The sequence below is a fragment of the Urocampus carinirostris genome, chromosome 18, assembly GCF_059441175.1.
Source record: "Urocampus carinirostris isolate Australia breed hairy pipefish chromosome 18, RoL_Ucar_1.0, whole genome shotgun sequence".
NCBI lineage: Eukaryota > Metazoa > Chordata > Actinopteri > Syngnathiformes > Syngnathidae > Urocampus > Urocampus carinirostris.
The window spans coordinates 27208503-27231934 of record NC_142366.1 but is presented as its reverse complement, the minus strand read 5'-3'; the positions used below and the strand labels follow the sequence as shown (position 1 = coordinate 27231934).

At 41.1% G+C, this 23432-nt stretch overlaps 1 protein-coding gene across 2 annotated transcripts in view; it reads right to left on the bottom strand.

Moving 5' to 3' along the window:
* vav3a (vav guanine nucleotide exchange factor 3a) overlaps positions 1-22983 on the bottom strand; it is a 178683-nt gene extending 155700 nt beyond the window's left edge. For both annotated transcript variants that reach the window (XM_088322515.1, XM_088322516.1), the window contains exon 1: positions 22639-22983. In XM_088322515.1, coding sequence (XP_088178641.1) covers positions 22639-22845 — 207 coding nt within the window. In that variant the 5' untranslated portion in view covers positions 22846-22983. The remainder of the gene's footprint in view (positions 1-22638) is intronic.
* Positions 22984-23432: the final 449 nt, after the last annotated feature.

Here is a 23432-nt window from a genome sequence, read left to right as displayed (position 1 = left end):
TGGAAAACTGCAGATGCACATGTTGGAGAGCAACAGGGTTGGGTAGGGTTACTTTAACTGGATTACGTTCAATGACTTTTGGATGACTCCAATACCAAATATGCTAATAAAAGACAAAAGAAACTAAATAGGAATCAAATGACTCATTTTGTTTCTGTGGCATTTTATGTTCGTTTTGCCGGAGATCAAAGAGATCAAAGCCAGGAGAGAAAGCTTACCACGCGTTGTGAGTCATCATTTTATTCCTATTTAGTTTCTTTTGTCTTTATTTGCATATTTGGTATTGGAGTAATCCAAAAGTAATAGTAAGTAATCCAGTTAAAGTAACCCTACCCAACCCTGATTACAATAATACTTAAGAAGTACTACAAAAATACCACTTATTGAAATACCACAAAAATGTGACAAAAATGTAGATTATATTTTATTGAAATATTACTACAGTACTACTCTAATACAAAAGTTATACTACATAATATTATACCACTAAACTACAACTACATAATATTACAATACTACTTAAGAAGTATTACAAAAATACCACTTATTGAAATACTACAAAAATACGATAGAAATACAATTTACATTTTTATTAAAATATTACTACAGTAATACTCTAATACAAAAGTTATACTACATAATATGATACCACTAAACTACAACTACATAATATTACAATCAGGGTTGGGTAGGGTTACTTTAACTGGATTACTTTCAATTACTTTTGGATTACTCCAATACCTAATATGCTAATAAAAGACAAAAGAAACTAAATATGAATCAAATGACTCATTTTGTTTCTGTCGCATTTGATGTTCGTTTTGCCGGAGATCAAAGAGATCAAAGCCAGGAGAGAAAGCTTACCACGTGTTGTGAGTCATCATTTTATTCCTATTTAGTTTCTTTTGTCTTTTATTAGCATATTTCCTATTGGAGTAATCCAAAAGTAATTGAAAGTAATCCAGTTAAAGTAACCCTACCCAACCCTGGATAGCAACATGCTAGTACGGAGAGCGCGAATACAGTCAGAGCTTAGCGTGTTTCAGCACATTATTGACTCCATTTACGTTGAGAGCTAAGTGATGAATGACCGTTGTCAATACTGCAAGTGGGAAATCTCTTATTTGTGTAATGAAGGATGTGACTTCATTACGAGATGCCCATACATCAAGTAGTACTGCGTAGCGATCGAAATTATAATCCTGAATTTCACACCTAGGCCTTCAGTGGTGCTACGTCTGAATCAAGCCAACACTCAATAACTATTAAAGAGTATAAAACATTTACTGCTACATTTGCGACATATATCATAACTTCAGAATCTTACACTATAATTTAGTAATATAGACACATTTTACACACCAAAAATCAGTTTTTCCGTGCAATAAATCCATACTCATTTCTTTCCTCACGAAGATTTTGATTGCTCTGTTCTAAATCGTGCGACACAACCAATCGATGATAACATTTCTTGCTAACGTTTTTAATAATCAATTTGAATCATTGTATAGGTTAGTTCTCCCAGCCTTAAATATCTCATCTCATCTCATTAGCTGCACCGCTTATCCTCAGTAGAGTCGCGGGGGTGCTGGAGCCCATCCCAGCAATCATCGGGCATTGGGCAGGGGACACCCCGAACTGGTTGCCAGCCAATCGCATGGGACACGGACAGACAACTCGCTCGGTCATTCACACCTAGGGACAATTTGGACCAATACACCTGAAATGCATGTCTTTGGAATGTGGGAGGAAACCGGAGTGCCCGGAGGAAACCCACGCAAGCACGGGGAGAACATGCCGAAAACAAGTGCTAAGATGCACAAGGAAGAATACAAACTATGAAGACTCAAAATGACCAAACTGCACTATTTTCTATTCTTCATTATTTTTATTTATTTGTTTTATTTATTTATTTATCTTCCCCAGCCTTTCATGTTTTTTTGTTTTTGTTGTTGTTTTTTTTCCCTTTTGACCATTGGCAGCAAGATTGTAGACAATCATTTATGTTGTTTAAAATACTTATAAAACAAGTTTTTAAAAACTATTTGATTCGATCTGCAACCTCAGTGGAAATGTTTGAATCTAAGCTTAAAACACACTTCTACTCTATAGCATATGAATAAACTATATGTTATGTTGACAATATCTGTGTATTATTTACCCTCATGTTGGTTTTAGATCAGGGGATGGTGTCATAATAGTCTGTGGTCTGCAATAATCTGTGATCTGTGCAGCCCTTTGAGACTCTTTGTGATTAAGGGCGTCACAAATAAACAGGACTTGACTTGAGGTTTTTGAGTTTTCCCTTGCCCTCATGTAGGTTTTAGATCAGGGGATGGTGTCATAATAGTCTGTGGTTTGCAATAATCTGTGCTCTGTGCAGCCCTTTGAGACGTCTTGTGATTGAGGGCGTCACAAATAAACAGGACTTGACTTGAGGTTTTTGAGTTTTTCCTTGCCTTCATGAAGGTTTTAGATCAGGGCATGGTGTCATAATAGTCTGTGGTTTGCAATAATCTGTGCTCTGTGCAGCCCTTTGAGACGTCTTCTGATTGAGGGCGTCACAAATAAACAGGACTTGACTTGAGGTTTTTGAGTTTTTCCTTGCCCTCATGAAGGTTTTAGATCAGGGGATGGTGTCATAGTCTGTGGTTTGCAATAATCTGTGATCTGTGCAGCCCTTTGAGACTTCTTGTGATTAAGGGCGTCACAAATAAACAGGACTTGACTTGAGGTTTTTGAGTTTAACCTTACCCTCATGAAGGTTTTAGATCAGGGGATTGTGTCATAATAGTCTGTAGTTTGCAATAGTCTGTGGTCTGCGCAGCCCTTTGAGACTCTTTGTGATTAAGGGCTGTACAAATAGGACTTGACTTGAGGTTTTTGAGTTTTTCCTTGCCCTCATGAAGGTTTTAGATCAGGGAATGGTGTCATAATAATCTGTAGTTTGCAAAAGTCTTAGATCTGCGCAGCCCTTTGAGACTCTTTGTGATTAAGGGCTGTACAAATAGGACTTGACTTGAGGTTTTTGAGTTTTTCCTTGCCCTCATGAAGGTTTTAGATCAGGGGATGGTGTCATAATAGTCTGTAATTTGCAATAGTCTTTGATCTGCGCAGCCCTTTGCGACTCTTTGTGATTAAAGGCGTCACAAATAAGCATGACTTGACTTGACTCGACTCTTATCGGCACAATCTGGGTTTGATTCCCTTTGCATACAATGTTTCTTGATTTTTTTTCCAAATTTGCTCCGTGACATCTATCGACTGCGCCTTATAATCCAACGCGCCTTATAGTCTAGAACACACGGTAAATTTCAGGCATTTCTCCTAATAAAATCCATGAATTTCCTATAGGTCATTTCTGCACGGTAGCAATCCTGAGAGGTTGACCGTAAAACGGTTGCCTTGGTGACGGAGTGGAGATTTAGTACGCAGTGTACAGCAGACTGGCACTAGCTTAATGCTACATCATTTTGTCATTAGCCATAACTACGTATATGCATTCACGAAGGCCACTGTAACTGTGGAATAGTGCCGTGACTCGAGTTGACATTGTGGCATGCATGGCCGGATGCAGTCATGAGCTATTTGCATTCTCGTGCGAATGTATAGTGCAGCATGAAGATGAATGTTTTGAGGACAAACTGGAATAATATTAGATTACCGTAAATTCCGGACTATAAGCCGCTACTTTTTTCCCTAACATTCAACCCTGCGGCTTATTCAGTGATGCGGCCAATTTATGTCATTTTTCTAACGGCCGCCAGCGGGGCTTGAGTGTTGCTATCATTAACTGTCCGGTCAAAGCTATATTATTATTATTAAAGCTTTGAAAACTCTCTCGGTGTACCGTCTTTCTTTGTAAATATGTGTAACCCATGTATAATATGTATTTGCAACTGTATATTTTTGTAATGTATTTATTTTAGACACTTATTCTGATATGTTTTGCACGGATGAACAAAAAATGAGGGGCGGAACAAACGCGGGGTGCCGAGTTTAAGTGGGGACCGCTAAAGGTGAGGGACAGACAAGGAAAGAAGAGGGGGTAAAAAGTTGGTTAAAGTAAAAGGAGTTGCGTGAGTAAATGTGTTCATCCGATATATTTTTCCCACCCTTACCTTTGGAAATATACACTTTTTTCCTTGGATTACTTTCAACGGGACCCGGACTCTGCAGGTCTGCATCAAACCTTAATTACCCGTGTATCATTTTCCGTTCATTTTGCCGGCTGCGATTTTTGGACTGTGTACTTTAATGAAGGACATTTAGTTTTAATCGCGGGACTTGAAGTCGGGTTTGGGTTCATTTTGTGTTTGTGTTACATGTTTAAATATGGGCACATGCGGTTTATATACAGGTGCGGCTTGTGTATGTACAAAATCGGTTTTCCTCTTAAAATGTGGGCGGTGCGTCTAATAATCAGGTCCGGAATTTACGGTAATCTGGAATAAGAAATACATTTATTCTGATTACAGTGTCACGAAACGGGTGGGGACTGTCTTGAAACGGTCGGGAGGCAGGAATTAGGAACTCATTTGCGTAGACGATCTGTCACTTTAATTGAGAAAGAAAAGTTGTCCAACACACAAACGGACCAAAAACAAAACAAAGCAGGCTCAAATGCAGGAAAAACTACAGACTAGGCATTTAACGGGAATAAACAGAACTTGCAGGAATCTCTCAGAATGTTACACCAACAAGCACAACAAGAATAAACAGTTATCAAACAGTTTTCAACAAGGGTAAACAACGATCTGGCCAAGGGCAGTTCCAAAAGCGCGTTTAAGTACCCATAGGAGTAATCAGGAAATGCAGGTCAGCCGGTGTCAAGGGGTGGGGCCAGCTGGGCGCTATGACAACCGTGCAGGACATGACATACAGTATATAAATAAAATCGAACAGAGATTCACAGACGGACCGACTAAAGGGGACTGACAGGACAGAGTTTAAATACTGATAGGGACCCAATCCGTCAACAAGCTGCAGCTGGCGCCACATGGGCGGGGCCAATTGGGCGCCATGGCAACCGTGACACTGCACCCATGTTACATTGTTTTTGAAGCGCAAAATGTCAACCAGAAGTTGGTGTACAAATTTTAAGCAGAAAATTGCTCACCCAAAAAAATGAATTGTCGATAGAGCGAATCTGAAATGACTCGTGGGGAATAAATAGTGAAGTAACATGTGTAACGGGTGTAATAATAACTTTTGTTTTATTGAAATTCCTGCTGAAATAATTTGTATAGTTTCTGTGTAAGTGTCCTGCAATGATGAGTGAGTCCAACAGTGCCACCTGCTGGTATGGGGTAAGATTTGGTTTGGCTTTAGACTTTGCGACAGGAAGGTGGGTGTTTTTGGCAGTCTACAACCAGCTCCCAACGGTAAGACACAATCTTTTGGTGTTCCGCAAAAAGGTAATTTTGAACATTAAAACCACAGCTGACAAATCTCTCAACAAGCACAGTAATGTGATTGATGTTGTCAAGCTGTTTGGATTTATTTTCGTTTTGTTTCTGTTGTGCTAAAATGTTAATTCCCCTTATAGAGATCAAAGAGATCAAAGCCAGCAGAGAAGCTAATGTTGTGACTCATTTCATCAGCAGGTAAATTGTTTCCGTTTTTATACATGCAGAATTTTTTATTTGTTCTCCTGTCCCCGCACGACCTGAAATTTCCATAAGTAGCTAAAGCAAAAGAAACATTGGCAGCCATCCAACTTAAACCGCTCGTTTTCTAACGTTAGTCTGCCAGAGTGACTTGCAAGCAAGGCAGGCTTTGAAGCTGACTGTATTAAGAAGTTTTTCCTCCATCTTTCAATGATTTTAGCGGCGTCTTTATTAAATATACATAGGAACCATTTATTATGTATAGTGCTGTTCCCAAAGTGTACAAAAGTAATGTTCGGCAGCTACAGTGTCTTGTGTTTGATGCTATTCCATTTTTCGGGGAATGCCCTGATGAAATCCAACTTAGTTTGCATATTCAACCTTTTATACTTGAAGTGTTGTGTAATCAGAAAATCCGTAATTCAATATTGACACCCGTGCCTTCCTACGACAGGAGGGCATGAGGTACAGATAAACCATGTGAGGTGAGAAAAAAAAAGGGAAACAGAGTGAGGGTGTCATGATTACCGATAGGAATCCCCTGTGCCCGCTTATTTGGCACCAACCGCTGCGGGTTCTGATTGGCTCCCTGTCCCTATTTAAACCCATTCCTGTCAATTCCCTGTTGTCGGTCCGTCTGTGAACCTCTGTGTATACAAGGCAAGCCTTTTTTCGACCCTGACTTCCGCCTGTCCCGTTTTTGCTCCCGTTTGTCTCCGGCTACGACCCCTTTTGATCCGGACCACGTCTGCTCTTCCGTCCTGGCTTACGACTCGTTTTTGACCCCGACCACGCTTAGCTCTCCCAGTCCCGACTACCGAGCAGTTTTATTTATTCGAATGAAGAATCCGTCAAGTTTCCTGAACTTTTCACCTATTGGTCGATTTGAATCACCTGTGCCTGCTCATTTGGCTGATTGGCTCCCTCTCCCTATTTAAACCCTGTCCTGTCACTCTCCTGTTGTCAGTCCGTCTGCAAACCTCAGTTCACGCTAGGCAAGCTTTTCGACCCTGACTCACTCCTGTTTTGGCTCCCGTCTGTTTCCCGGCTCCGACCTATTTTCTGATCTCGACCACGTTTTTGGTCTCCTGTTCCAACTACTGACCTGTTTTTTCCGCTCTTGACATCGCCATCGCTCGCCACGGAAATACCACTTCCGCGTCTGAGCAACCTGCTCGCCGCGACCAGCGATCTCCGTATCGGGTGTACAATCCTTTCCCTTCTTCCCAATAAAACTAAGAGAAACGCACGCAAGTGGGTCCTGTCTCCGTTCTGGTCCTGGAATCCTCGTGTTGAGGTTTTTGAGCTTTTCCTTGCCCTCATGTAGGTTTAAAATCAGGGGATGGTGAAAAAATAGTCTGTAGTTTGCAATAGTTCGTGGTCTGTGCAGCCCTTTGAGACCCCTCGTGATTAAGGGCTATTCAAATAGGACTTAACATGACGTTTTTGAGTTTTCTTGCCCTCATGAAGGTTTTAGATCAGGGGATGGTGTCATAATAGTCTGTAATTTGCAATAGTCTGTGGTCTGTGCAGCCCTTTGAGACTCCTTGGAAGTAAGGGCTATTCAAATAGGACTTAACTTGAGGTTTTTGAGTTTTTCCTTGCCCTCATGTAGGTTTTAGATCAGGGTTTGGTGTCATAATAGTCTGTAGTTTGCAATAGTCTGTGGTCTGTGCAGCCCTTTGAGACTCCTTGTGATTAAGTGCTATTCAGATAGGACTTAACTTGAGGTTTTTGAGTTTTTCCTTGCCCTCATGTAGGTTTTAGATCAGGGTTTGGTGTCATAATAGTCTGTAGTTTGCAATAGTCTGTGGTCTGTGCAGCCCTTTGAGACTCCTTGGAAGTAAGGCTATTCAAATAGGACTTAACTTGAGGATTTTGAGTTTTTCCTTGCCCTCGTGTAGGTTTTAGATCAGGGGATGGTGTCATAATAGTCTGTAGTTTGCAATAGTCTGTGGTCTGTGCAGCCCTTTGAGACTCTTTGTGATTAAGGGCTGTACAAATAGGACTTTATTTGAGGTTTTTGAGTGTTTCCTTGCCCTCATGTAGGTTTTAGATAGGGGGGTGGTGTCGTAATAGTCTGTAGTTTGCAATAGTCTGTGGTCTGTGCAGCCCTTTGAGACTCCTTGTGATTAAGGGCTATTCAATGGGACTTAACTTGAGGTTTTTGAGTTTTTCCTTGCCCTCATGTAGGTTTTAGATCAGGGGATGGTGTCATAATAGTCTGTAATTTGCAATAGTCTGTGGTCTGTGCAGCCCTTTGAGACTCCTTGGAAGTAAGGGCTATTCAAATAGGACTTAACTTGAGGTTTTTGAGTTTTTCCCTTGCCCTCATGTAGGTTTTAGATCAGGGGATGGTGAAATAAAAGTCAGTCGTTTGCAATAGTCTGTGGTCTGTGCAGCCCTTTGAGACTCCTCGTGATTAAGGGCTATTCAAATGGGACTTAACTTCAGGTTTTTGAGTTTTTTATTGCCCTCATGTAGGTTTTAGATCAGGGGATGGTGAAATAAAAGTCAGTCGTTTGCAATAGTCTGTGGTCTGTGCAGCCCTTTGAGACTCCTTGTGATTAAGGGCTATTCAAATAGGACTTAACTTGAGGTTTTTGAGTTTTTCCTTGCCCTCGTGTAGGTTTTAGATCAGGGGATGGTGTCATAATAGTCTGTAGTTTGTAATTATCTGTGGTCTCTTTGAGCAATTTCAAACCCTAAACAATGTGTAAAGATCCCCCCTCTCGTCAACAGGACCCAGAAAACCCGACAAGTGACCCCACCACCCCCATTCCTCCTCGATAAGTACTTCTTTCAATCAGAAATAGAGAAAACTCTTCCTGAAACGCCTTCTTCTCGCTCGCACCTTCCAAAAACGAAAATCCAACCTTAGAAGGTGGCTAAGAGCAATACTTTAGTTTTGTTTATTTTGTCTGCGTGAAGAGTGGCGGCTTTTTGTCTTTGTTGTGCTGCTACGGGCTGAGCTTTTTTGAGGGCATGTTTAGTTTCACTTCCTTCCTCTATTCTGTTTCCTGATTTTCTGCGAGGCCTGTGTGGGAGATGTGCTCATCTGTTGTAACAGTTGCGACACTCTTCTAGAATCTCGTGTTTTCACATTAGGGCCGCAACGAACCACGAATTACATCATCAATGAGTCAGTCGGTTATATTTTGATTAATCAATGACTGTGATTTCTAATTTCCCTTCTATTTATGAAGTGTTTGTCATTTAGCTTAATATTTAAAAAAATGCATAGAAATGTATGCTATACACCTGCAAAAATGTATGATGCTCTTTTCCTATTACCGTATTTTCCGCACTAAAAGGCGCATCGGGTTATAGGGCGCAGCCCAAAAATAGTTTTTGGTCCTATATTTGACAAACATAAGACGCACCGGATTATAAGGCGCTACAATGGGAACGTGGACAAAACAGTCAGATAGTTCAGTCCAACTTATTACCCCCTTAACATTCCCAAAGCATGCAAAGAAGCAAATACGTGTCGAGAACACGTGCGGATGCGGTGTCCGTACGATGTCACTCAAATGCATCGTTTCAAACATCATTAGGAAGGTTAAAGTCTTGGGATTCAAGAAATGCCAACCATTCCTTAGTTTCTATTTTCTTTTTCGCTCGCAACTTTACTGTGCATATGACAATAAACACTTGGAATTGAGTTTAATTTAAAAATAGACACTCCCTTCTATCAATTATCTGCACCGCTTATCACAGAAACATCGAGTTTAGTCTGAAACAAGATACAGGGAAAATATATAGCCGGAGTAGCTCACCGAAGTCGTTGTGTTCAATAATAATGTGCAACCATGGTCCTCTTATATCCGTGAGTGTTGTAAATCCAGGAGAATAAAATATTTACAAATACAGAATAGTAAAACATGCTTTCTCTATGCCGTAGACAACCAACTAAACTTGCTATTCACATTCATCTTTTTCGGCCAATTGCAGGCTTTGTTTTGTCCCTTTAGCCTATGCAAGCCCGTAAATGATAAAAAGGATCCGCCCCCTTTACCTCCGAATAACTTTAGCCAATAGTGATCGAGTCAACTGATGATTGACACATCTTTTTCAGCCAATTGCAGGCTTTGTTTTGCCGCTTTAGCCTATGCCAGCCTGTAAGTGATAAAAAGGATCCGCCCCCTTTACCTCTGAATAACTTTAGCCAATAGTGATCGATTCAAATGATGATTGACACATTGGTTAGCCAATGAAATGCCGGTAAATAAATCCCAGCATACACCGCGGACTCCTTGGCGTTCGGGGGAAAATCTAGTCGGTGGCTGCAAGTTAGTTGCAAGACCTTGCAACTTAATATTGATCCATATATAAGGCGCACTGTATTATAAGGCGCATGATCAGCTTTTGAAAAAAATAAAGGCTTTTAGGTGCGCCTTATAGTGCGGAAAATACGGTACTTTATCCACAGATCGTATTAAATTTGAACTTGTTAAGAAAACAAAAAACAAAAGCCACATATTTCAATTTGTATAGATTTTAAAAAATCAGAAATGTAAACGATCCTGTCACAGTTGCCATGGCGCCCAATTGGCCCCGCCCGTGTGGGGCCAGCTGCAGCTTGTTGACGGATTGGCTCCCTGTGAGTATTTGAACTCTGTCCTGTCAGTCCCCTTTTGTATTTATTTATTCAGCCAGTATAAACCATAAACATGATATATACAAGAAATCATTTGACACGCGAACACTCAATAATGATAAAATAATAGATTTAAAAGAATAGAGTAAAAAAGATCTCATCTCATTAGCCATACAGCTTATCCTCATTAGGGTCGCGGGGGTGCTGGAGCCCATCCCAGCCATCTCCAGGCAGTGGGCACTGGTTGCCAGCCAATCGCAGGGCACACAGGGACAGACAAGTCATTCGCTCATTCACACCTAGGGACAATTTGAACCGGCCAATCCACCTGAAATGCATGTCTGTGCCCGGAGGAAACCCACGCAAGCACGGGGAGAACATACAAACTCCGCACAGGAAGTCTGGAGCTGGATTTGAACCCACGACAGGTTCCCATGACATGAACTGTGCCGCACAAGCGCTAACCACTGCGCCGCCGTGCTGCCCAGTAAAAAAGATATTGTAGTGTATAATACAAGGTCATTATTTAGAATAGTTTAAAAAGAAAGAATATGTAAATAACAAGACTAGAGTAGAATAGGTCGGAGGAATGCCGTTGGCATAATAATATAAATACGTAATAACCTAAATCAATTCCCGTTGAACATACGGATAGCGGAAGGGTAAAAATTCTCTTTAAGACGAGTAGTGTTGCTCACAATGGAGACGGCGACCCTACGGTGGTCATCAAAGTACCTGCGAGCAGAGTGACTGGGATGGTCTATAATTTTTAGTGTCCGTTTTCTAGTTCGATCGATGTAAATACTTTGCAGGGACGGGAGACCAGTACCTATTATTTCCTCTGCCGTCCTCACTACCGATTCCATCTTTGACAATTCTTTCTGATTGACGCGACCAAACCAAACTGTGATTGACCTAGTTAAAACGGATTCAATGATCGCACGATAAAAATGGACTAGAACGGATTGACGGACTCCGAATGATTTGAGTTGACGAAGGAAGTAGAGCCTTTGTCTGACTGACTTTAGAATATCAGTAGCATTGACCGTCCATGTGAGGTCAGCTGACAAGTAAGTACCCAGAAACTTGAATGAATGGACCAGTTCCACCTCACTACCATTAATTGACAGTGGTACATGCGGGGGAGGCTTAGTACGGAAATCTATTGTCATCTCCTTAGTTTTACCTACATTCAATAACAGATTACTCTTACTTTTGTCGGTCCGTCTGCGAATCTCTGTTTTTACATGGAAAGCCATTTTTCGCCTGTCCCGTTTTTTTGCTCCTGTTTGTCTCCCGCTACGATCTGTTTTGATCTAGACCACGTCTGCTCTCCCGTCCAGAATTACGACCTGTTTTGATCTCGACCACATCTGCTCTCCCGTCCCGAATAAAGATCCGTTTTTATCTCGACCACGTCTACTCTCCTCTCCTGGCTTTCGACTTGTTTCCGATTCCGACCACGTTTTTGCTCTTCTATCCCGGCTACTGACCCGTTTTTTCAGTTCCCGACACCGCCATCGCTCGCCACGGAAGTTCCACTTCTGCGCTCAGAGCGACCTGCTTCCCGCGTCCAGCAATCCCTGGATCGTGGGCGCAACCATCTCCCTTTCTTCTAATAAAACTGGTGAGAAAAATTACGCGAGTTTGTCCTGTTTCCGTTCTGGTCCTGACACAAACCTACTTTTTAAAATGTTGTCAACAAATTTGCTTTGGGGGGTTAAATTTTGGAAGATGATAAACATTACCAATATGAAAATGATATACAGACGCTCCCCTACTTACAACCATACGTAGAACGGTAGATACGTTCATTTTTGGGGGGATGTCGAAAAATACCCGAACATTGCTATAAGTTAGATTTTGTCTTGTGTGCGCCTTTTTTTCCGAGCAGAGGACAGTACTGTAGTACTTGTCTCCGCCACTACCGGCGTGTGGCGCTGTGAGAGCTCACCGAGCATCCACCCCGAAGAAGAAATCCGCTTCCTCTTCCTAGTTCGTGTGTATACATTCTATACTGTATCTCCAGCGCAGAACTTTGACATTTTTATTGCGATATGTCTCGTGCATCCTTTCAATATGGTTGGTGTAAACTGTAAAAAAGAGGTGAGCCGTCTCTTTTGAAATGAAAGTGGAATAAGAAAGCTTGATGCGGCTGAGAAAATGGTTGGATGGCTTTTTTACACCCACTTTCTGCCTAACTCTTGAAGCTCATCTTCCAAAAGTAAGTTAAACTAAATTTCTGTCTGTCCCCTTAAAAATTGTTCACTTTGTTTCACCACTATCCAGTATATCAATGTATTTAGTTATCAACAACCTGACTTGTTGAACTGTTTTTGCTATTGTTGTTTATCCTTTATTCATCCATTCATTTATTTATTTGATGATTCTTTCTTTCTTTCTTTCATTCTTTCATTCTTTCATTCTTTCATTCTTTCTTTCTTTCTTTCATTCTTTTTTTCATTCTTTTTTTCATTCTTTCATTCTTTCTTTCATTCTTTCATTCTTTCATTCTTTTATTCTTTCATTCTTTCATTCATTCTTTCTTTCTTTCTTTCTTTCTTTCTTTCATTCTTTCTTTCATTCTTTCATTCTTTCAATCTTTCATTCTTTCTTTCTGTCTTTCTGTCTTTCTTTCTTTCTTTCTTTCTTTCTTTCTTTCATTCTTTCATTCATTCTTTCTTTCATTCTTTCATTCTTTCATTCTTTCATTCTTTCAATCTTTCATTCTTTCTTTCATTCTTTCATTCTTTCTTTCTTTCTTTCTTTTATTCTTTCTTTCATTCTTTCATTTATTCTTTCATTTATTTATTCATTCATGCATTTATTCAGTCAAACACACAAAACATCCCAGAAAGAGATCAAATTGAGTATTGGTCTGTGCTTATTTGGGTTTGTTTTTTGTTTTGTTTTTAATATTTTTACTGTTTTTTTTGAGTGAAACTGTGGCTTTAATTGGGTTTGTTTGTTTTTTTCATATTTTTTTAATTCTAACAGACATTTTTTTAGAGAGAAACTGTGGCCTAATTTGGGCTTGTTTGTTTGTTTGTTTGTTTTTTTATTTTGTATTGTTTTATTTCTTATATTTAACCAACTGTTGCTCAAGTGTCCCCCCCAAAAAACTTTCACATTATATCAGTCGGATTTATTTGTTTTCTTTCGGAGGGGGGGTTCTTAACCGATGTGTTTTTAGAATGTAACAGTTATTTACTTTTTAAAAGTTCTTATTTTTTTGCTGTTGTTTGTTTATTTTGTTAGTGAGTTCGCTATATTATAGCCAACATGTTTTTAGAGTTTGACTGTTGCTTTCTTTTTAAGGTTCTTATTTTTTTAACACACAATGAACTCATATTGGATTGGTCGGTTGCGGCACGGCGGCCTAGTGGTTAGCAGTTAGTTAGTTTTGAGGTCATGGGATCGAATCCAGCAACCGGCCTTCCTGTGCTGAGTTTGCATGTTCTCCTCGGTTGCTTTCTTTTTAAGGTTCTTATTTTTTTAACACACAATTAACTCATATTGGATTGGTCGGTTGCGGCACGGCGGCCTAGTAGTTTTGAGGTCATGGGATCAAATCCAGCTACCGGCCTTCCTGTGCTGAGTTTGCATGTTCTCCTCGTGCTTGCATGGGTCTCCTCCCACATTCCAAAAACATGCGTGTCAGGTTAATTGGCCAAACTAAATTGTCCGGCTCTGTGTGTCCTGCGACTAGCTGGCAACCAGTTCAGGGTGTCCCCTGCCCACTCCCCGATGATTGCTGGGATGGGCTCCAGCATCCCCGCGACCCTACTGAGAATAAGCGGTGCAGATAATGGATGCATGGATAGATTGGTCGATTTCTATTAGCCCATTTTGGTTTTCCTTTGCTTTGTTTTTTGCTAGGGTTGTTGTAGTTTTTTCTGTTGCTTACTTTTTAAGGTTCTTGTTTTTTGCTTGTTGGGAAATATTGCACTAAAAAGTTTGTAAACCACTGGTCTAGACATAATTGAATCAATACAGCCGTGTAAAACAATGATCAAAGAGTGTTATTTTTGTTCTAGAGGCCTATGATCCAATTTTGCTTCCGTCTGTAGTAAATGTTTACGGCAAACCTTGTAAACAACATGATTTTACACATCCTTTCATCTGGAAACACAACATACGGCTCGCCCATTTGCCCGTTTTTGCCGCCACTGATTTCCTGAACACGTCCAAACGCCTCTTTGCAAACAAGCAGCCTGCTGACTTTTTATTGTCGGAGCAAACGTTGCAGAATGAGGAGAAACGTATCCCGGCGGCAAAACTTGAAACCTCCGGAGCTTCTTATGTTTTAATTACGCGACGAGCGCAGTCGAGGGAAGTGAGGCGCTTTAGGGTTATTTTAGCATCCTTGGATGCAAGTCTATAGGGGGACGCTCTGGCTTTGTCTTTTCCTCGTGAAAGTCCCATGGGTGAGGCCAGAGCCTGTTGTTATTGGCCAATGAAAAAACAGCTGCCGAGGGTGGGGGGGGGTCATCTATTATGCAAAAGAAAGCTCCACCCGTAATTGAGTAAATAGAGAGAACAGGACAATTGCATCTACATAGTGTTGATATTTTGGTTGAATCATTTTATTCTGTTTTTAATCAAGGTTTGACTATTATGCACTTTTGAAATCACTGTCACTATTAGCCAATCATGTTGCTCTTTTATAGGGAAGATCTGCTTTTCAATCAAAAAAAGAAAGGGGGTTTTAAGAATAGGTTAGAATTTCTTTGGCACGGTTGCCCATTGCGCCAGTTGCGGCTCATTACCTGATTGGCTTCCCTCCTATTTAAGCTCAGTGCTCTCACTCACCCTTTGTCAGTCCGTCAATGAACCTCTGCACCCGCAAGACGTGTGTTTTCACTCTGTCCGGTTTCCTGTTTGTGTATCCTGTTTGGTATCGATCCCGTCTGTCCGGCATCGGCTCATGCATCTGGTATCAATCCCGTCTGTCTCGCCCTGTCTGATATCTGACTCCAGTCTCCAGTATCAGGTATCGATCCCGTCTATCTCGCCTTGTTTGATATCTGACTCCAGTCACCAGTGTCTGGTATCAATCCCGTCTGTCTCATCCTGTCTGATATCTTGCTACAGTCTCCAGTATCGATCCCGTCTGTCTCGTCCTGTTTGATATCTGACTCCAGTCTCCAATACACGGTATCGATCCTGTCAGTCCAGTCCTGTCCTGTATCTGCTCGTGTATCTGGTATCGATCCCACCTGTCCCGTCCTGACCGCCATCTGCTCGTGTATTTGGTCAGCCTCTGGCTTCCTGTTTTTCCCCACCAGACTTCTGTCTTACATCTTCCGCCCGGCGATCGCCGAATCACTGGTGTTTGTGTTCACGCGCATGACTGCCCCATTCCCGTAAAGCTTGTGTGAAAACGTTACGCATCTGGGTCCTCCTCCTGTTCGGGTTCTGACATTCTTATCAGTGGGTTTGGTCCTCTCCTGTTCTCATTTGAAATCCATTGATGTCTTATCTCCTCATTTCTGGTGTCTACTGAACTATAAACATATCATTGTTGATGAAAATGTTTCTGCCTTATCGTTTGTTATTTTCCCTTTTTTGTTGTCAATTATCTTTTCCCCTATTTGTTATTGTTGTTGACAATTGATTTTTTTTTTTTGCCTTTTTTTTGACCGGGCACAGGTGAGTGTAATGAGTAATCATGACAGTTGCATTTACTCGTCTATTCACTAGACGAAAGCAAAGATAATGAACAATGGCATGCTTTTTTTTGCCAAAGATAACATTGGGCAATTTCCTGGGGCACACTAGTGTGCCCCCGGCACACTGGTTGTAAAACATTGATTTCATTAACGTGATTAATTTGTGTATACTTATGTCTCATCTCATCTCATTAGCTGCACCGCTTGTCCTCAGTAGGGTCGCGGGGGTGCTGGAGCCCATCCCAGCAATCATCGGGCAGTGGGCAGGGGACACCCTGAACTGGTTGCCAGCCAATCGTAGGGCACACAGGGACAGACAACTCGCTCGCTCATTCATACCCAGGGACAATTTGAACCGGCCAATCCACCTGAAATGCATGTCTTTGGAATGTGGGAGGAAACCGGAGTGCCCGGAGGAAACCCACGCAAGCACGGGGAGAACATACAAACTCCGCACAGGTAGGCTGGTAGATGGATTTGAACCCACATAGGAGCTTCCCAAGACCTTAGAACTGTGCCGCACACGCGCTAACCACTGCGGCGCCGTGCTGCCCACAACAAATATATATTGTATTCTATCCTAGTCTAACTGGCTGCCAGTGAGAGTAATCCATTCAACCGTGGATAAAACAAACTCTGCCTATAAATAACCCAATCATCGTCGGGTCATTCGCTGAGCAAAAGGATTACATTACATCCCTTTTACAGCATTATGTCACGGCCGACATAAAACACTAATATTCACTCACGTCGACGTCTAGTAGTTAGCATGAATAGCCCCAATTTTAACTCTTTGCGGTAAGAGCTTCTCCTCTTACGGGCTCAATCAAGTTTTCCCCGGGTAAAAAGATCCTTCAGGGGTCTTTTCCATCCCAGTTGCCGAGCTCCGCAATGGCGAACGCTGATTTAAATTGTCCACTTGACAAGCGGATACCCAGTTCGATCGCGTGCTGTATTGACCCGGCCACTGTGCCATTGTGTTTGGAGAGCTTTTTCCAGGAAACAAGGCTAATTCTACTGGACGTCCAGGCGGCACCGCGTCAATACAAATGATATTTTCTGTTTCGAGCGTTTGTTACTGTGTTGGACTCAAATAGATCTGCGTGCATTTTGCAGTTGCTGTGGGTGGGCAGCAAAACTGACGCTCAATATTAATCTGGATCACTGTCCGGGTATAGAGGACGATGCTATCTGACGAATAGGAACCATGTGGCAATGACTTTCTATTGGTACAAACAGGGTTGGGTAGGGTTACTTTAACTGGATTACTTTCAATGACTTTTGGATTACTCCAATACCAAATAGGCTAATAAAAGACAAAAGAAACTAAATATGACTAAAATCATGACTCACAACAGGTGGTAAGCTTTCTCTCCTGGCTTTGATCTCCGGCAAAACGAACATTAAATGCGAGAGAAACAAAATGAAAACCAATCCAAACAGCTTGCCAACATCATTTTTGCCGTTCCATGTGTTCCGTTACTCCCCAAGCCTGCACAAAATTTTGTTATTTTATTCATTTTATTTTGTCTTTTATTAGCCTATTTGGTATTGGAGTAATCCAAAAGTACCGGTAATTGAAAGTAATCAAGTTAAAGTAACCCTACCCAACCCTGGTTACAAATACTGTAGATAGCAAAAGTACTTTTTAAACTGAATGGCAGGTTACTTATCCTTTTCTTAAGGCCGAGTTTATAATAAATTGTGCAATAACATTTATTTATTGTGATTGAGTAAATTATCTTTTATCCTTTTTCTTTTATCCTCACTGTTAAATGTGAACCTGGAGTGCCACGTCCAATTTCGTTGTCACAATATGTTCAACCCATTTTGTAACAATAATGATAAAGGTATATTCTATTCTATTCTATGTTTTCTTAATTGGAAATGTCCATGAAAATGTTTTCATCAGTCAAGTTACATTAATTTGTATAGCGAGTTGAATCGTTTTTTAATGAAAAAAACATAAGGTCATGATGAGAATGAGTAGAGACGCTCCCCTACTTACGAACATTCGAGTTATGAAAAACGGCAGATACGAAAAAAAAATTCGGGATGTCGAAAAATATCCGGACATTGCTGTGAGTTACATTTTGTATTGTGTGTACATTTATCAGATTACGCGACATTACTGTAGCGCTTCTTTCCACCACTACCGGTGTGTGGCGCTGTGAGAGCTCACCCAGCATCCACCCCGAAGAAGAAATCCGCTCTATACTGTATCTCCAGCACGCCAAGAACACTGACATTTTTATTGTTTAATATCTCGTGCAGCTATTCAATATGGTTGGTGTAAAGTGTCAAGAAGAGGCGAGCCGTTTCTTTTGAAAAAAAAAAGTGGAATTGTCACAGTTGCCATGGCACCCAATTGGCCCCGCTCGTGTGGCACCAGCTGCAGCTCATTAACAGATTGGCTTCCCGTCTTTTTAAGCTCAGTGCGCTCTCTCTTAGTTTGTAAGTCCGTCAACGAACTTCTGCCCCGCAAGACGTGGGTTTCGACTTGGTCCTGTTCCTGTTGGTATTTACTGTCCGGTATTGTTCCCGTTTATTTTGTCCTGTTTAATTTCGGTTTCCAGTTTTGTTTGCGTCTATTTTTGTCCTGTTTATTACTTTCTCCAGTTTTTGTTCCCGTCTAGTTTCTCCGATTTATTTTCGATATCCTGATTCGTTTTCTATCCTGTCCGTCCTGTCCAGTATCGAACCCATCTGTTTGATATCATCTCGACACCAGACCGGCTGCCTAACGTGCATGAATTCCCATTTCCCGTAAAATAAAAGGCTTGTGTGAGAACTTCATGGGATTGGGTCCTGTTCTGGTTCTTGACAGGAATAAGAAAGCCTGATGCAGTAAAGAAAATGGTTGGATCGCTTTCTTTTCTCGCCCAATTATCTACCGCGGTGGAGATCGCCTAACTCTTGAAGCCCGTCTCCTAAAAGTAAGTTAAACTTAACTTTATTTACCTTTATAGAGAATATTATTCTATTAAATGTTTATATTTTAGTATAAAACAATACAGGTTACTTATAAAAGCCTTAAAGATACTTATACTTGAGATACTTAAGACACTAAACCTGAAACATACAAAATATAGCAGTGAAGCAACTTACAAACAAATTCAACTTACGAACTCTCGTTCGTTAGTAGGGCAGCGTCTGTAGACATACCTGAGGTAACCTACCATCCCATAAAAGCCAATACCGAAACAAATACGTTTTTTGGATTATTTTTATGTGCAGCAATAACCTTAAAGAAACAATCACATGCTTTAGCAACGAATGAGGTCTTATTTTAAACAAAAATAAAATGTTTTATTGTCATGATTACTGATGCGAGGCACCTGCCTCGGAAGCTGATTGGCTCCCTTTCCCTATCCAAACGCCCGCCTTTCTGTCACCGGTTGTCAGTCCTTCTGCGAATCTCAGCTTACGCTAGGCAAGCTTTTTGACCCTGACTCTCCTGTTCTGGCTCCCGTCTGTTTCCCGGCTCCGACCCTTTTTCTCATCTGACCACGATTTTTGCTCCCCCGTCCCGGCTACTGACCTGTTTTTCCGCTCTCGACACCGCGATCGCTCGCCACTGAAATACCACTTCTGAGCAACCTGCTCCCCGTGACCAACAATTTCCGGATCGTCTGTACTATCCTTCCCCGTCTTCCTAATAAAACTAAGAGAAACGCACGCAAGTGGGTCCTGTCTCCGCTGTGGTGCTGACATTTATCATACAATGAACTACTATGTATGCCAATATTGACCCTTATGTTGACTAATAATCATTGATAATGGTTTTTATTCACGCTTAATAAGTCTTGTTCTTGTTTATTAATAATAATGTAATAGAATAGAATATGAAGCGTCACATATTCATTCAAAACCCAGGCAGCTGATGTCACTATATGACAAATCAACCCGCATTATTGCAATATCAAAATTTCCAGGCATCTTGCATTCCTGGCATTGTAACAAATCATACGTGATTTTAATTAGGAATGTTTTGTCACAGAAAACTCACTGGTGGAGCATTTACAACTGGTAGGCAACTAGTTTTACCTTCACAGAGGATATAAAGGAGAAGGCAAAATACTTTTCTCTGTAGAGTGTTATTAATAAAAATGGTTAGGTCGAACGCTGTTACAACATGGTGAATTACTCAGTTACTTATTAGAAACAGTTTACGAGTTTCATCTTTCTAATCAGTACTTGTTCCCGCCTCGCTCAGGACGGATTATTGAACCCTTCGTCTGCAGGCATCACACCGCTAATCATGTCACTAAAGTGGAGTTGACATGTTTGTATCGCTCAATACAGTCACAGCGGCATTTCTCAAGCACAGAGTACAATAATTTCTCCCTAGTGATATTCTCCCTACCATATATAATTTCTTCAAAGCTGCAGAGTGGTACCTCTACTTACAAATGTCTCTACATACAAAAGTTTCAGGTTACAAAGGACCTGAATGTAAAACTATTGCCTCTCGTTACAAAGAAGTTTCAGGATGCAAAGTCAAAAACACAGTACAGTACGCCCAGAGTTCTACCTGGCAACATGGTGTGTATGCGTGAACCCCGGCATGCTTTTCGTGTCCCCCTTCCCGCTCTGTAAACAGTCTATTGTATGGTACAGCTACAGAGAGCTATCATTCAAAATGGACCCACGAAACAAATGCAGAAAAGTGTAAAAGACAAAAAAAAGAGGGAGAGACCCTTTCTGGCCATCGAAACAAAGCGAGGGATAATAAAAATGTATGAAAACACAAACCGCCATGCAGGAGGACTCCAGAAACAACAAGAAAGAGGATACAGCTATCATTCCATCAGCCCAAATTAAATAAAATTCAGCAACATTCAATGACAAATACCGTATGTGGAAAGGAATCCCACAGAAAAAGTGTTATCTCTCATTATGATGACGTTTGCCCCAAAATTTATGATGGATTGCTAAAAGCCAGCATAAGCAGACATCATTGGATCAGTTTTTCAAGAAACACGAGGTGAAAAACACAGATGAAGACCGGTAAACAATGTTTTTGTTTCATGTTTAATGCTCTCTTATGATTTATTTTAAAAAAAAATCTGGATTAGCGCATTTAAATTCAAAAGGAATCCCTACTTACAAATGTTTCAGGTTACAAACCTACTTCCAGAATGAATCAAATTCATAAGTAGGTACCACTGTATTGATAACTATAAAATAAAATACTGAAATCAGTGGTAAAACTTAAATGCACATATTTGGTTGTGTGTCACCAGTGGCGAATGGTAGGCAGCGCGTGGGGAGGGCGCATGCCTTATACAGGAACAACAAACGACCAGAAGATCAATGGCGCAAATATTTGTAAGCACGGAATTTACGCTAAACATGTTCTGAATTTTGTTTGCATTGCAAAGTATACACCATGGCTGGGAAACAAGAAAACGTCTCGGAAAGTTCTCAGAAACGAAGGGGGAAATATTTTAAGTCCATAGACAAAATGGATATGGAGTGTCTTGGGTATGTCACGGTTGCCATGGCGCCCAATTGGACCCGCGCGTGTGGGGACAGTTGCGGCTCATTGACAGATTGGCTTTCCGTCTTTTTAAACTCTCTCTTACTTGGTCAGTCTGTCAACAAACCTCTGCCCCGCAAGCCATGGGTTCTGACTCGGTCCTGTTTTCCTGTTGGTATTTCCAGTCCGGTATTTTTCCCGTTTTTTGTTGTCCTGTTTTATATCGATTTCCAGTTTCGTTCCCATCTATTTTCGTCCTGTTTATTATTCTCTCCAGTTTTCGTTCCCGTCTTGTTTGTCCTGTTTATTTTTTATATCCTGTTTCTTTATCAATCCCGTCTATCCGTCCTGTCCTGTATCGACCCCATCTGTCCGATATCTACTCAAGCAGTTGGTATCGATCTCGTCGGCCTCTGGCTTCCTATCATTTCACGCCACACTGCTGCCTAACGTGCATGACTTCCCTATTTCCCGTAAAATAAAAGGCTTGTGTGAGAACGTCACACATTTGGGTCCTGATCCTGTTCTGGTTCATGACAGGGTAAGTGTTTGTACACAAGAAACAAGGCTTCACGGCCTCAGGAGATACACGTACACATTTACTTCTATTGTCTTTTATTATAAGGATATTTTAAGCAGTTTTTGGTGGTCGACTTCAATCTAGGTACTAGATAGTTACTTTCAGAGTATCGAGGTACTTTTCGTTGTCAGTAATCGGAAGTAACACAAGTACTTTTTGAATGAAGTAACAGGTAACGTCAGAAATTCCTGGTAACAAGTTTGTAAGCTAGCTAAGAAGTGATCAGTGTTGGGTAGGGTAACTTTAACTTGATTACTTTCAATTACTTTTGGATGACTCCAATACCAAATATGCTAATAAAAGACAAAAGAAACTAAATATGAATGACTCCATTTTGTGCAGGCTTGGGGAGTAACGGAATACATGGAACGGCAAAAATGATGTTGGCAAGCTGTTTGGATTTATTTTTGTTTCTGTCGCATTTGATGTTCGTTTTGCCGGAGATCAAAGAGATCAAAGCCGGGAGAGAAAGCTTACCACGTGTTGTGAGTCATCATTGGATTCTTATTTAGTTTCTTTTGTCTTTTATTAGCATATTTGGTATTGGAGTCATCCAAAAGTATTTGAAAGTATTCCAGTTAAAGTAACCCTACCCAACCCTGGAAGTGATTTACCTTCAAATTGGCCAAAAAACCGTTAAGGGAGTCTGTAGTATCCTCGTAAACCCAAACTAGCGATTTTCTCCCCTGGCTTACCTGTGACATTTGAGGTCGCAGGTTGATCTCTTTGAGATTGATGGAGTGGGCTTTGAGGTTGTTGAGGAGGTGGCAAAGGAGCACTCCATCTCTCAGGATTTGAGCCAAATCGAATACCTGCGCAGTCTCCCAGGTTACCCGATGCTTCGCGGGAAGCACCTTGCAGTTGATCAACCAAAGCGCACATTGCCTCCAGTACTCCATCATGACTTCTCTCGCGAGAGACGACGAAAATTCGTGTCAGCTGACGAATAGTCTCGGTTCGGTTCTTTTTAGAGGGTGTCCATGTTCTGATCCGCTGAAAAATGAAGCGGGACCGCGGTGGGCTGCAGTTCGGTGCGAGGGTTGACAGCCTTGTGTGCTCGTATGACTGGATGGAGTCCACCCACTCACTCTCTACTCTCTTTCCTTATTTCTCTCTCTCTCTCTCTACCACGCTCTCTCTCTTTTTCTGTTTCCCCCTCCCTCGCAGTCTCTTCCCTCCCCCTCATCCTCTTCCGCTTGACACTGCATTACAATGCAGAAGAATGAACACGGACTTTTTCCCCTTAGTAATACCTTTTACTAAAATACACAATCTTTGCACCCAGTGTGAGCAAAATGTATCAGGATTGGATAGATAGATAGATAGATAGATAGATATAGACAAACAGACATACACATTAGATAGATAGACATATAGACAGACAGATATATATACACAGACAGACATACACGATAGAATAATTGATAGATAGATAGATGGATAGACAGACGGACATACACAATAGATAGACATAGATATATAGACAGAC